Below are 13,665 nucleotides of genomic sequence, written 5' to 3'. Positions count from 1 at the left end.
GTGTGCATGCTCGGTATGTTTTTGCTTCCATAACCCACCGAACGCTGACATGGATGACAGGATCTTTAACGTGCGTATTTATTTTCTGCTTGCGTATACACACGAAGGGGGTTCAGGCACTAACAGGTCTGCACATATGTTGACCAAGGAGATCAGAAAAACCTCCACCCTTTATCCACCAGGCGCCGTAACCGAGATTCGAACCCGGGACCCTGAGATTGAGAGTCCAACGCTTTAACCAGTCGGCTATTACGCCCGTCAATCTATTTAGTTTTACCTTCTTTTAAACACAATGTAATCTGTGTAACCCGTACAGCATTTTCTTTCAGCTCTTGGTCTCCTTTATTTCTATGGAAACTCATTTGACACACACTAGCAAATTAACATGTCCATCTAACTACATATCACTGGTTATATTCACACTTACACGTGTATCTATACAGTGTGGAACACATACTATGAAAAGGACATTGAGAAATAAAGAGTTCAACACCAAACAGCACTGACTGTGTTAGCAGCATTCTGAAAGAACAACCTTTCACTGGAACAGCAACACAAACCTGCCTTTGTGTGTGTGCGAATGCATGCATGCACGTGGTATGTATGTGCTGAATCTACACAAAATGCCACGCGCAGTGTGGGTCGTAAAGTGAAGAGACTGTCCACCACCACCACCACATTGTGGTCCGCCGTGGAATATTTCAATTCCCGCCAGATATTTTCCTGTAATATTGTTCTGGTCCATCAATTCCTAAAGTCTGTGGTTCATTCGAGTGATAAATAAATATACATACTTTACGAGCTTCATAACCAAAACAGTGAGAGAGAAAAATAGAAAAAGACGGAAAGGGGCAGAGGCAGACAGACAGACAAGACAACAGTGACAGGGAAAGAGAGGCAGAGAGACCGTGACACAGAGGGAAACACCGAGACAGAGAAGCAGATTGATAGAGAGACGGGCTGACAGGCTGCGCTAAACAACCAGTCACGTTGTCCTTGTGGCTCGTGCAACACGCCACTGCACAGCACTGCACGTGAGACGGTTCCTGCCATCACCAGATTATCGGCTATCAGGGGATAATGGACAATATGGGGAAATGATGGACATGATAATGGACCCATCAACAAACAGATAAGGCAGCCTAAAAATAAGAACATAAATGAATAAAGAAGCATAAGACTCTGGCTTACCTGAGAGAGACAGACCGACACACGGAGAAAGAGGAGGGGTGGGGAGAAAGAAATGAACGAAAAAATAAAACAAAATAAAAACCCGGGACAATACAAGAATGGAAACAGGATGGTTAAGTACAAGAGATGCGGGGAGTTGTGGTGAAGTAGAAACGAAGGACATTACAAGAACGGAATATATGGCAAGTGTTGAGGCGTGTAAATGCTTCTCTCTCTCCGTCATTTTGTATATATTTCCTGTGCTCTTTAACTGAAAACTGTACCATTCCTTCGCCTTATTAATTCTCTGCCCATCGCTCTCTCTCTGTGTTGTGTCTACGAGCGAGCACACACATACTGTTTTTCGGTGTGTGTCAAGGAAACGCTTTCACTCACTGTGTCTCTGACCCTGTCATTCCGAGTCCAAAGGTTCTTCTTGGTGACATGGTCGGACAGGCGGTCGCCGACGCTAGCTTGAGAGCGAGAAAGGAGCGGGTTTAAAAAAGTTTAAAAAAAATTATTTTAAACTATTTTTCAAAAATCTTATTCCTATTATTCATACTTAAGTAGCGCTTATCCTTTGTCACCATGAGAGACCAAACTCTAAGCTCTTAAGCAGACGGGCGCAATAGCCGAGTGGTTAAAGCGTTGGACTTTCAATCAGAGGGTCCCGGGTTCGAATCTCGGTAACGGCGCCTGGTGGGTAAAGGGTGGAGATTTTCCGATCTCCCAGGTCAACATATGTGCAGACCTGCTAGTGCCTGAACCCCCTTCGTGTGTATACGCAAGCAGAAGATCAAGTAGGCACGTTACAGATTCCGTAACCCATGTCAGCGTTCGGTGGGTTGTGGAAACAAAAATACACCCAGCATGCACACTCCAAAAGCGGAGTATGGCTGCCTTCATGGCGGGGTAAAAACGGTCGTACACGTAAAACCCACACGTATACATACGAGTGAACGAGGGAGTTGCAGCCAACAAACGAAAAAGATGATAAGCTCTCAGGTTACAAACACGAAGCTTTCAAAAAAGGAAGCGCCGGGCCTGTCCTTATACCTATCATCTGACATGTTCACACAGCCCGGCCCGGCACTTCCTTTTTTCAGGAAGAGTGGGTTTGTTCCAATGTACCTTTTATTTACCTGTGTGCTTGCTGACTCGGTAGCGTAAGCAGCACTGACTTCCAAGTTGTGTACCTTGTGAATGGAGAAAGTTACCACTCTTTACTGTTTGTTAATCATTTCATCTCCTGGCCTCATTTTTTGTTAATTCCCAGTTGAAAAACCAACGAGGCAACCATGTGTTTGTTCTGTATTGTCCATGTGTTCTGTGTGGGTGTTCAGGATTAGAGGCTATGCCAGTCTTGAATAAAAGCTTATTTGTGTTTGCACATTTATTGTCTTTGCTGCTGTGTGCACATGTCAGATGATAGGTATAAGGATAGGCTCGGCGCTTCCTTTTTTCGTGTGGAAGTGTCTGGGTTTGTTCCCATGTACCTTTTATTTACCTGTGTGCTAACTGTAATCGGTAGTGTAAACAGCACCGACTTGAAGTTATGTACCTTGTCAATGGAGAGAGTTACCACTCTTTACTGTTTGTTAAACGAATGAGTAATTTGAAAAAAAAATAAAGAAATAAAAAAAATATATGAAAGAAAATCAAAAAATTCTTTTTAAAATAAAAACAGCAACTTTCTCTTTGACAAAGTTCACGTAGCAAATTGTACACCTAAGTCGACAAATGTTGCCCATCAACAGAAAGAAAAGCAAACTGTGCCGGGGTGTAAAATGAAGGAAAATATATTAAGAGTGAGAAAAGAAAAAGGAAAGAAAAACAGAAAACAAAAGTAGAGGGAAAAAAACAGAAAGTGCGAAAAGTAGGTTGGAGGCCCTACAATAAACAACAACAATAACTGTCAATGTGTGTGTGACCAACTAAAAAAAGAGAAAAATTAGCCTGGAGGTCCCACAAAAAGAAAACAACAAACAAAACAAACAAGATAACAGCCAAAAACTGTGTCTGTGTGTCTTTCTTCTCTCTTTGCCTCCCTCAAGTTTTCATAGCAGTTAATATTTTACAGCTGAGTGACCAATTTCTCCCCCTCCACCCCTATCTTGTCCAGTTGTTTGCATACATTAAAACCAAGGTAATTTTCAGCCACAGTGGAAATGCCAGCTTAATTAGAGACTCACAGAGAGAGGGAGAGGCGTTCTGCTGGCGTGCGGCCAGCCTCCCTTCTTCCCCTCCATACTATTGAGCTCGATTTAGCCATTCTCTCTTGTTCGAACAATTAAACTGATTAGTCCACTCAATGCTGTTTCAGTGTGAACACGCATGTGATTAGCTGAGCATCATCAAGTGAGACCAAGGTGATCGATAGGTCTACAGTGTCTGGGTAATGTTACAACAGGAAAGCATGTGGCCATGCAATGTAGCTGAACTTGTCGGAACAATTTTGATATTGGCATGTCAGAACAAACTGATCGAGTTTTACAACACCGTAAAATCGTAACAGCTAGCCTCTCTCTCTCTCTATATATATATATATTTCCTTTTATTACAACAGATTTCTCTGTGTGAAATTCGGGCTGCTCTCTCCAGGGAGAAGTCGCTACACTAGAGCGCCACCCATTTTTTTGTATTTTTTCCCCGTGTGCAGTTTGATTTGTTTTTCCTATCGTAAGTGGATTTTTCTACAGAATTTTGCCAGGAACAACCCTTTTGTTGCCGTGGGTTGTTTTACGTGCGCTAAGTGCATGCTGCACATGGGACCCCAGTTTATCGTCTCATCCGAATGACTAGCGTCCAGACCACCACTCAAGGTCTAGTGGAGGGGGAGAAAATATTGGCGGCTGAGCCGTGATTCGAACCAGCGTGCTCAGATTGTCTCGCTTCCTAGGCAGATGCATTACCTCTAGGCCATCACTCCATATTTATCTTGCCTTTCTGAACGAAAACAATGAATTTGCAGTGACTGTGTATACTTCATTGATGTGTGCTGATTGCACTGATGGTAAAGCTTACTTACCTTATAATTGCTATGAACAATGCTTTTCTAACATCTGCTTGGCAGATGTGGTGTAGCGTATATGGTTTGTCCGAACGCAGTGACGCCTCCTTGAGCAACTGAAACCTCTGTGTCTCTCTCGGTCTCTTTCTCTCCTCTCTCTCTGTGTCTCTCTCGGTCTCTTTCTCTCCTCTCTCTCTGTGTCTTAAGCACTGTGTGCTTTGAATGATGGTTTTTCTTTTATAAAATTCATGACTAAAACAAAAAAAATGATTATAAAGGTTCAATAATGAAGGCTCAAGAAATAACTGTCAATAAACATCCAATTGCTAATCTGTTGCCTGTCAACACACAGATGTGTAACAGCATTCATAAAAAGTCTGAACATTTTTTAAATAAGAACATTTAAACTGCTGTTCCCAGCAATTACAACCATTTCCATACATCCAACACAAACAGCACACTGTCTCAGATTCCTTGTGCATTTATCCTTTAATACAGTCCCCAAATAACCAATGCAGATATACGCTTGCCAACACTTACAGCAATCAGTTACAAAGAACAGCCATTATATTACCACTTTTCCCATCGTTCGTACACGTAATACACCCACCAAAATTCTGGTCCACTCTAACAATTGTTACATCAAGCACACAATTAGTACTGAAATCTTTTTTTTTTCTTTCTTGAATTCCATTTAAACTACTGACATTAAATGCCATTCTGTAATGTGTGGAGTTCTTTAACATCTACACTTAACGCTCTTCTGTAATGTATGCAGTTCTTTTACCTAAAAAAAGCATACCACAAAATCCCCCTTTTTGTTCAGAAAAGCCCATACCACTGAGGCAATGGGAGAATAAACACACCTAGACAGTCCATCCATCCCTCATGAACCAAAACCACACCCCTCACCTGCATATTGATATAAGCTTATTTGTATATTTGATCACTTAATAAAATGTACATGTATTCAAATCTTTGATTTCCTTCTTTTCTTTCATATTTGCAGGCAACAATTCATATTATTCACTTCCATGAATAAGAGTAGGCATGACTTTTATGTGTATCATTGTTTCATCCTTTCCATTATGGCAGCCATAGTCTGTTTTCAGGGATGATTTATTGATCTTTTTGTAACAATCAGTTAAACTGCTGACATACTTCTATGTTCGTGGGCTACAACTCCCACGTTCACTCGTACATAGACGAGTGGGCTTTTATGTGTATGACCATTTTTACCCTGCCATGTAGGCAGCCATACTCCATTTTCGGGGGTGTGCATGCTGGGTATGTTCTGGTTTCCATAACCTACCAAACGCTGACATGGATTACAGGATCTTTAATGTGCGTATTTGATCTGCTTGCATATACACACGAAGGGGGGTTCAGGCACTAGCAGGTCTGCACATATGTTGACCTGGGAGATAAGAAAAATCTCCACCCTTTACCCACCAGGTGCTGTTACTGCGATTCAAACCCAGGACCCTCAGACTGAAAGTGCAACGTTTTAACCACTCGGCTATTGCGCCCTTAAGCTGACATACATTTACTGAAGTGAAAAATGGAGGGTGCTTGATGTGCATAAAAATTCTTAATTGTAGATTTCGCACAATATTCATCCTTTTCAGTTTATTCTGAAAATCAAATTCATAACAAAATTATAATCCCCCATACTGCCTAATGGGGCAGTAACTTCATTATCCAGTGTCTTGGGCTCAGCATAAGGTGGTGGGACTCAATCCTCTCCTGCTATTTGAACCTTCCCAAACTGAAGTCAGGTACCCTTTCACACCTGGATGGAGTGAGGAAAAATTGAGTAAAGCATTTTTCCTCTGTGTCACAGCGACTTGAACCCTGACCATCAGGTGAACACAGGATCTGAAGTCCAAGATTAAACAATTCTGTTGTGACCTCTAATGCATGTCTGCACAGTGCCAAATTCAGTCACAGACTGAATATAATTATATTCCCAACAAAACCACACCAGCCCCATCTCTGAGTCTGAAGCAGCAATACAACTTGTATTACAAGACTAATCTAACCTGGAAGATAAAGTGTTTTTTCATTTTCATTAAGTATCCTAAAAATGCTATCCTAAAAGTTCTGAAAGAAAGAACAGATTAGTGTGTGGCCATTCTTGCAAACTCTACTTTTAACCATTGGTCCCTGTATAAAATCCATGCAAAATCAACAAAACCTGCAGTACTGGCTTATAAACAGAACTACCAAGATGAACTTATGTTTCACCTTAAATCTTTTTTTTATCAAGATGTTTGGAAGGTCCTCAAAAAATTTTCATGTCATTTTGGGGTAGTCAGAAGTAGTGTTATTGCTGTCAAAACTCAACATTATGAAGGTGACAAAATCATGATTGTCTAAAAGATGTGTTTCTTATTCAACTTGTCAGCATATTTCTGTCTCCTCTCAAGATTGTTTTGATAGAGAAAACATCACAGCAAGTTATGGCATTTTTGCGGAAAGAAGCTTAAAAAAATAAAAATAAAATAAAATAAACAAACAAAATAAATGAATATGACTACAATAATGCAAGTCCATTATAAATTACTTCATCCACCTCCTCATTATATCCAGAATTCCACATCCCACGGTGTCCTGTAAAATGAAATCCTGAGCAAATTTTGGAACTAGTGCAAGTTTGCATTTAAGTGTATAAAAGTACAATTTGAAAGGGGTTTTCAAAGGTAATCCTGAACTTAATAATTAAATGCACAGCACTTCTGCTGCTGAATTTTTTCTTTCTAAAGATATCAATGAGCATTTAAAGACAAAATGGTACTTTCTTATTGACAGTTTCCATCCACTTGTCAAGAGAAAAATCCAGATATGTACAGGGGGGAAAAAACAAAACCTGCAGATTTTTTTTGGTGCCCACATCAGGATCCTTTATTGTTGCTTATAGCCCAGCCGATCACACAGGGCCATGTCAGGACTGTCAAACTATACAAATGCTCAGCCACATCAATACAAAGCTGTCACAACACACACACAAAATCCCACCAAGATAAACAGGAAGACTGGAACCACAGTCAAGAATCATCCACTTCACAAAATTTCCTGGCCAACCCTACAAGTATCTGTATCTCTCTGGCCTGGTTAATGCTGGGACAAAGCAAACTATCAATGCCTGATGCCAGTCATTCTTCAAAAACAACCATTCATTGCTCTTTGTTGTGTACCAGAATAATGATTTTTAATACAACCAGATTAATCAATTATTCGCTGAAGAGGGGACAGGGTAATTTTAAGGAAAACAAACAAACAAAAAAAAAAACACAAAAAACCCCCAAACCTACAAGGTTGTCAGCTGGAGTGCACATTTTTGGTGGTTGTGTAATTTTCGAGGTCTCTGTTGTTATTTGGAAACATTTCCTTTAAAACTGAGGATCTGGCAATTCTATTATTGGTGACCCAGGTATATAATATTTTATTCAGACATCAGTTTACCCAGCTGGTTTCTTCAAAAAATTGCATTGAGCTTTAGTAAACTCTATACTTCATATATTTAGTCATAAATAATGATTATAAATTAATGAATGATTATATATGAATAATTAAATTAAAGCATACTTTGTACAATTAAATGAAATACTTGAATCAGAGGAAAGAACAGTTTGAGAAGACAAGCTGAGAGAAAACAATGACAGCTGATATTCTGAGCACAGTGAAAGCGCCAGTGCATGAATCATTGAATGACACGTTATTTCACAAGAAGTTGGAGAATATATACAAAAGGATGAATGTCACTCATACAACGCTAACATTCTGAAAGCATGGGAGAGGGGAGGCGGGAGAAATTGTGAGGCAGTGCTTTTTTCTTTCTCCTATTCCCATTCAGTAATGGTGGATGCTCACATAAACTAAACTCAAACTGTGCACCAACATTACACCTCCAGTTGTTATCATGTTCAGTATCTTTGAATCACACAGTAATGGTTATTTTCAACAGCATCTTTTCTCTAAAAGCAAATGCTTTCATTTCCACACATTACAACTGAATACTTTGTATTTACAAGTAACAGGGCAGCACATGCACACAAAACACACAAGGATGACAAAAGCATGCTTGCCAATCGCAATATCTTGAAACACCACAAACCGTAAAAAAAATAAAAAAGGAAAGCTTAAAAAAACAACAACAAAAAAGAAACCACAGAATACAAAACAAGAGATCAACACTGCTCAAATAAAAAAATAATGCCCTGCTTCAAAATCCAACTAAAAACTGTCTAAGGCCCTGAGAAGAAGCAGAATTGAGAGCATTCAACCATTCTCTTTTAAAGTAAAAAACACACAGCAACAGTTTACAAATGTACCAGACATACATCACTCAAGTTCTCTAACTTTCAACTTACTATGGTAGTGGCAGCACAATAAATTAACATTTACACATGCATAATACATTTCCACTGGGGAAAAAAAACCAACCCATGAGGATGTCCAGAAACAAAACATTCAACAGTTCATTCGGTTTTTGCTAAGGGAACTGGCTCACTGGTATTCAGTGTTTATAATTTAACAAGTCTTCAACTCCAAGTATCAGTGCAGCTGATTAATAACAGAAATATGAAGTTAAAAGTTTTGCTTTTTTATGTACACATTTGCAGCATAAAAGAAAGCAAGGTTCAAATAACAGAATATTTTTTCTGAACAACTTGAAATTAATTTGCATAAAATCAGTACCTCTCTGTACAAATAAAATAAATATGTTGGCATAGCTTTGTACAAAGTTACTATTGTAATTAAGTGACAACAAATCTCAGGCTGACAATGCTGTTACCTTTTTTTCCAGCAAGAATTAATATTCAACCTACAACAGATCTGAAATTGTGGAAGCAAGTGATCATATCAAACATTCTGTAGCACAATCACTTCATGACGTTTTTCATTTCATCACATTTTTCAACTAATTAATCTGGTATGTGTCATTTAATAACAGCAAAATCACAAGCATGCACTCAATTATACCTCAAATTTACTTAATGAAAGCATATGGACTTCTTGTGAGAAATATTGAAACAAGCATTAGAAAATGTCTGTCAATCACACAAAAGCAGTGTCCTGACTCTGAGTAACTTGAACCAACAGAATGCGTGTATATATATATATGAGATGGTTAAAATGGATGAAACACTGCGGAGGATCAGCAACCAACAGGATTGCTGGCAGTCACCAGAAAATCACAATAGTGAGTCATACACACAGCCAGTTCACCCCCGTTTCAGACAACCTGTGCTCCCCTCAGAACATGAAATGAGCCTTCCACCCAGGACTCACCTTGAACAATGTAACCATCACTGAACCAAGACCTGACAGGGCTTTTTGCCAGCATGTCTGTACACTCAACTGCCATACAACATACTTATTTTTGGAGGATGTATATCATATGGATTAAGAGAATTAATGTGTGTGTGTGTGTGTGTGTGTGTGCACACGTTTTGGCTGAACTTTTACCAGCTATATTTGAAATGTATTTTAAACATAAATCAATTTTCCTCATGCCCCTATCTTTTCACAGAAATTTTTTTTTTTAATTTCTTAAATCAAACTATAGTTCAGTTTAATCTTATCTGAAAATCAGGGTTTGAAATGTAGAATTTATAATGAATATAGTTAAAATAATGATTTAAAATGAGATTATGCATCTTTTTATTTGACTTCCAGGTTGGAGGAGGATGCTCCCAGTCCCAGTCTTACTGTGTTTGTCATCTAAAATGATCACTAATCAGCTTTCATTTTTATTCTTATTCACCAGACACCTGATTCAGGTAAGCTTTTCATATTTGGATAATGGATCTAACAATAGTAACATTCAGTGCAAGGGAGATAAAAAGGTTCTAAAACAGGAAAGAAGTTGCATAAAGAAGGAAAAGTCGAGGGCAGGGGTCAATGTTAACACTAACATTAGTAAAAAAACAGTGAACAACCTTAAGGAACAATAATTCCATATTCCAGTTGCAATATTCATCCTCAATTTTTCTACAATACAACTGGTAATAAAATACAATACAGAACTGATTTTAAGGAATCCTAAAGGTCTTCACCCCCTTTTGGGACCACACTGCACATAGATCATTCTCTGATTGCACTTTGTTCATAAGGAGTTGGTTTTGGCCTGCAGAACTGTGGTGTTGGCACAAGAAACAGAATGACTGGCTGAAGATTTTGAAGAGGTGGGCGCAGCCACAACATTGAAGACCTGCACGTGGGTTGGGGAGGCCATGGGGGAGGCCGGCATCACCTTGAGGGTGGAGGGGGTGGTTTGCTGCACCACAGAGAAGGCAGATACTGACTGAGTTTGACTGGAGGAAGGAGCCGCCATCCCCGCAAAGGTGAACATGGCAGGTTGGTCATCTGATGGGGTCAAAGGTGGGCTGAAGGTCATGGGTACTACCAGGTGGGAAGTGGAGGGTGGGGCAGAGGCAGGGTGGACGATGTGCACTGAGGGGTGAGAGGTAGAGGTAGCTACAGGTTTACTGGCTGAGGAAAAGTGGGGGTCTGTCACCACCTGGACCTGTCTGGAGGTTGGGGGAGCCACATAGCAGCTGACAGGCACTGCCTGCACCATGTGATGGTTCACCAACGACTGGGCTGTAACTCCTGATGACTGAATACCTGTCAGCACAATTTTCCCTTTGTTGTCAGCCTGACTCACGTTGACTAAGGGGAGGTGGAAGATGCCACTGTTGCCTCCTTCCCGGCCCTGGGGCCCCCCTACCTGCACAGTGATGCGCTGAATGCTCTGTGGCCGTGTGGCTACTGGCTTGGCAGGGCAAACTGTGATGCCAGACTCTGAACACTGCATGTCTGACATAAACGTCAGGGCCCGTGTGGATGAGGATTTTGCCTTTGGTTTCATGTTGACGTCTGTCTCTGCCAGATCTTTCTCTCGCACAGCTATGTATGTAGGGCTGGGAGGAGTGGTCATGTCCACCTTGACACGCTTCTCACCACCAGACACAGTGACGTCAATATAGCAGCGTTTACGGCTGATCCCGTTCAGGCTGGGCAGCGTGCAGGATGAAATGGTGCTGGACACAGGTGTCAGCTCGTTCATGGTGGCCATGTTGACACCAGGTGGGGACAGAATCTCTGTGCCCTTGCTGCTGGCCAACACTTTGTCTAGTGACGACTGGGTGGAGGCATCCTGTTTCGTCTTCACAGGGTGTTTGAAAGACTGCAGGATGCCCTCTATCTGATTAGGAGTCAGGGGCAGGACGGTGGGCGGCTTTCCGTTACTGCCAGCACCAGAAAAGCTCTTGGCCTTGATGATGACGGTGTCAGAGCGTGGAATGACCCGCACTGTGTTGGGTTTCTGGCTGATCCTGCTTGCAGAGGCGGCAACAGGGATGCTGTGGGGTGCCACAGGGGCAGGGGGTCCGCATGACACTGGTTGCTGTACACTGCTCTCTGCTGGTGGGTCTGTGTTGCAACGCTTGGGTTCTGTGGATGGCACCTCTACATCTGCACACACACCATCATGCACAGGTTGCTGGGACTAACTGAACAGGAAGTGTGGCGAAACAATCAGAACGTTATTGTGCTATTCACTATTGTAATACTTTCTCAAAGAATATTCAGACATGCCTACCCCCTAAAATGCCTTTCTGTTATTGTAAATCCCACATATGCCCATTTTCAGTTGTTTTATGACTTCTATCAACAGGGGTGCAAGTGGAAAAAAGTGGCAAGACTGAAGTCCGGTCTAGGGGGTCTGGGGGAGTGCCGTAAGCTCCCCCAGCGGGGTCCGTGCATTTCGTGCATTTTCCTGCTCTCTCAGGGCCTCTCAGAGTGCCTTTCAAGAAGAAAATATTTATATTTTTGGCAAGGAAAATTTATGGATTTTAGGTAATGCTTTTAATGGACTAAGCACGTGCAATGCCGTGTGTCAGGTAATATGTTGCTGTTAGTCGGGACATGTGAAGGCTTTCTACAGCCTTTGTGTCTTTAGCTGAAGTCTTTATTAAGTCCACTAGGTCTTCAGAGAGACTGAATGGAAGGCAGTGTTCAGAGAGAAACAAACAAATTCTGATCTTAAGGTCCATGACTTTATCCGTCAAACTAGGACCAGCAAACAGAGGTTTTGCACAAGGCATTGTGGAGGTGTGCGAGTAGGAAGCGAGCTGTTTAAGATGGTCTGGATCCTCACTGTGTTTCACCAACGATCTCTTTCCGTTTTTTCCATAGTTCAGTTTTGTGTTGTTACAGCATTTGCAAATAGCCAAACCACTTGCGTCAATTTTCGCGCACCACATCGAGAATTTCCGTTTCAGTTTGTCTTCATGGTTGAGCCATTCATTTTTCCACTTGTTCTTACAATCTTTGTCGATTTCTCGAGCTTTTCTCTCGTCAGAAACTTCCAAAAACGGCATTCTGGCATGTGAAAAACTTGCAGTTTTGCTTCCCGCTACCCGAAGACTAAAGCAAAGATGCTTCCCTTCGCAAAGACAGAGCTTAGGCTAGCGCGGGAAGTGAAGCCAAACTGCTGGCCCTTGCATTTCAAAAAATAGAAAAACAGCAAATCAGATTCGAGAAGCTGACGATCACGCGGTAAGCACGCTGAAAGCACATGCTTAGAGTCACGTAGGCCAGCCACCTATACTGACGTTTCATTAAAAAAGTGATGCCTCCTTTGGTTGTGGGATATACCACTCTGTTTACTTTACTCGAACGAAATAGGGGGTTAAACAGTAATGTCTCTCCTCCCCCTTTCATTTTTTGTCCGTCCCGGGGACGGACGGCTTCTATGATTTTCCGTCCTGGGCGATTTTTTTCTCTCGGTAAAATACAGAGTTTCAGGGCTAAGTAACAGTGTGTGTGTGTGTGTGTGTGTGTGTGTGTGTGTGTGTGTGTGTGTGTGCCTCTCTCTCTCTCACACACACACACACACAGAGACACAGACACACACACACATTCTCTCTGTTCTCACTTTCCAACGAACAGTCCCATCCGGATTCCAGCGGCAAAAATGGGAGTCGTACACAGCGCGCGCGGCCAGACACAGCTGGCGCTGGCTTCAGTTTAGCTAAGCACTGGTCAACCAGTCAAGAGAGTTCCATCTTCCGGTGAATAGTTCAGTATTCAAGTTCCGACCAAAACTTTCCCGGACCAAAAGCATAGGGACAAAAAAAAAAAAAAAAAAAAAAAAAAAAAAAAAAAAAAAAATCGAAATTTCATCAAGACGGAAATCCGTATGAGACGGAACCACTTGCACCCCTGTATCAATGATTTAACTTGCGCTACACTCTTTCAACCGTGATCAATGAATACTCTTTCAGTGTCTCAGCAATATATGTACGCACACCACACACTGCATAACAAGACAGAGAGAGAGGGAAGGAGAGAGAATTCAGAATCTAATTGCAAGGCCACTGACCTACATGCCAGAGGTCAAGAACAAAAAATTAACTATAGTGCCTCAGTCATTTTGTCAGCAGCCATGAATAGGTTTGTATTTTGCCAGTTCA

General features: G+C 41.4%; 1 protein-coding gene across 2 annotated transcripts in view; it reads right to left on the bottom strand.

Moving 5' to 3' along the window:
* Positions 1-4,650: 4,650 nt before the first annotated feature.
* The window catches only part of LOC143297735 (uncharacterized), a 42,003-nt gene continuing 32,988 nt past the window's right edge, over positions 4,651-13,665 (bottom strand). For both annotated transcript variants that reach the window (XM_076610185.1, XM_076610186.1), the window contains exon 12: positions 4,651-11,662. In XM_076610185.1, coding sequence (XP_076466300.1) covers positions 10,293-11,662 — 1,370 coding nt within the window. In that variant the 3' untranslated portion in view covers positions 4,651-10,292. The remainder of the gene's footprint in view (positions 11,663-13,665) is intronic.

This window comes from Babylonia areolata, chromosome 23 (genome assembly GCF_041734735.1).
Source record: "Babylonia areolata isolate BAREFJ2019XMU chromosome 23, ASM4173473v1, whole genome shotgun sequence".
NCBI lineage: Eukaryota > Metazoa > Mollusca > Gastropoda > Neogastropoda > Buccinidae > Babylonia > Babylonia areolata.
Note: the sequence above shows the minus strand (reverse complement) of the source record. Positions and strands in the feature narration are given on the sequence as shown.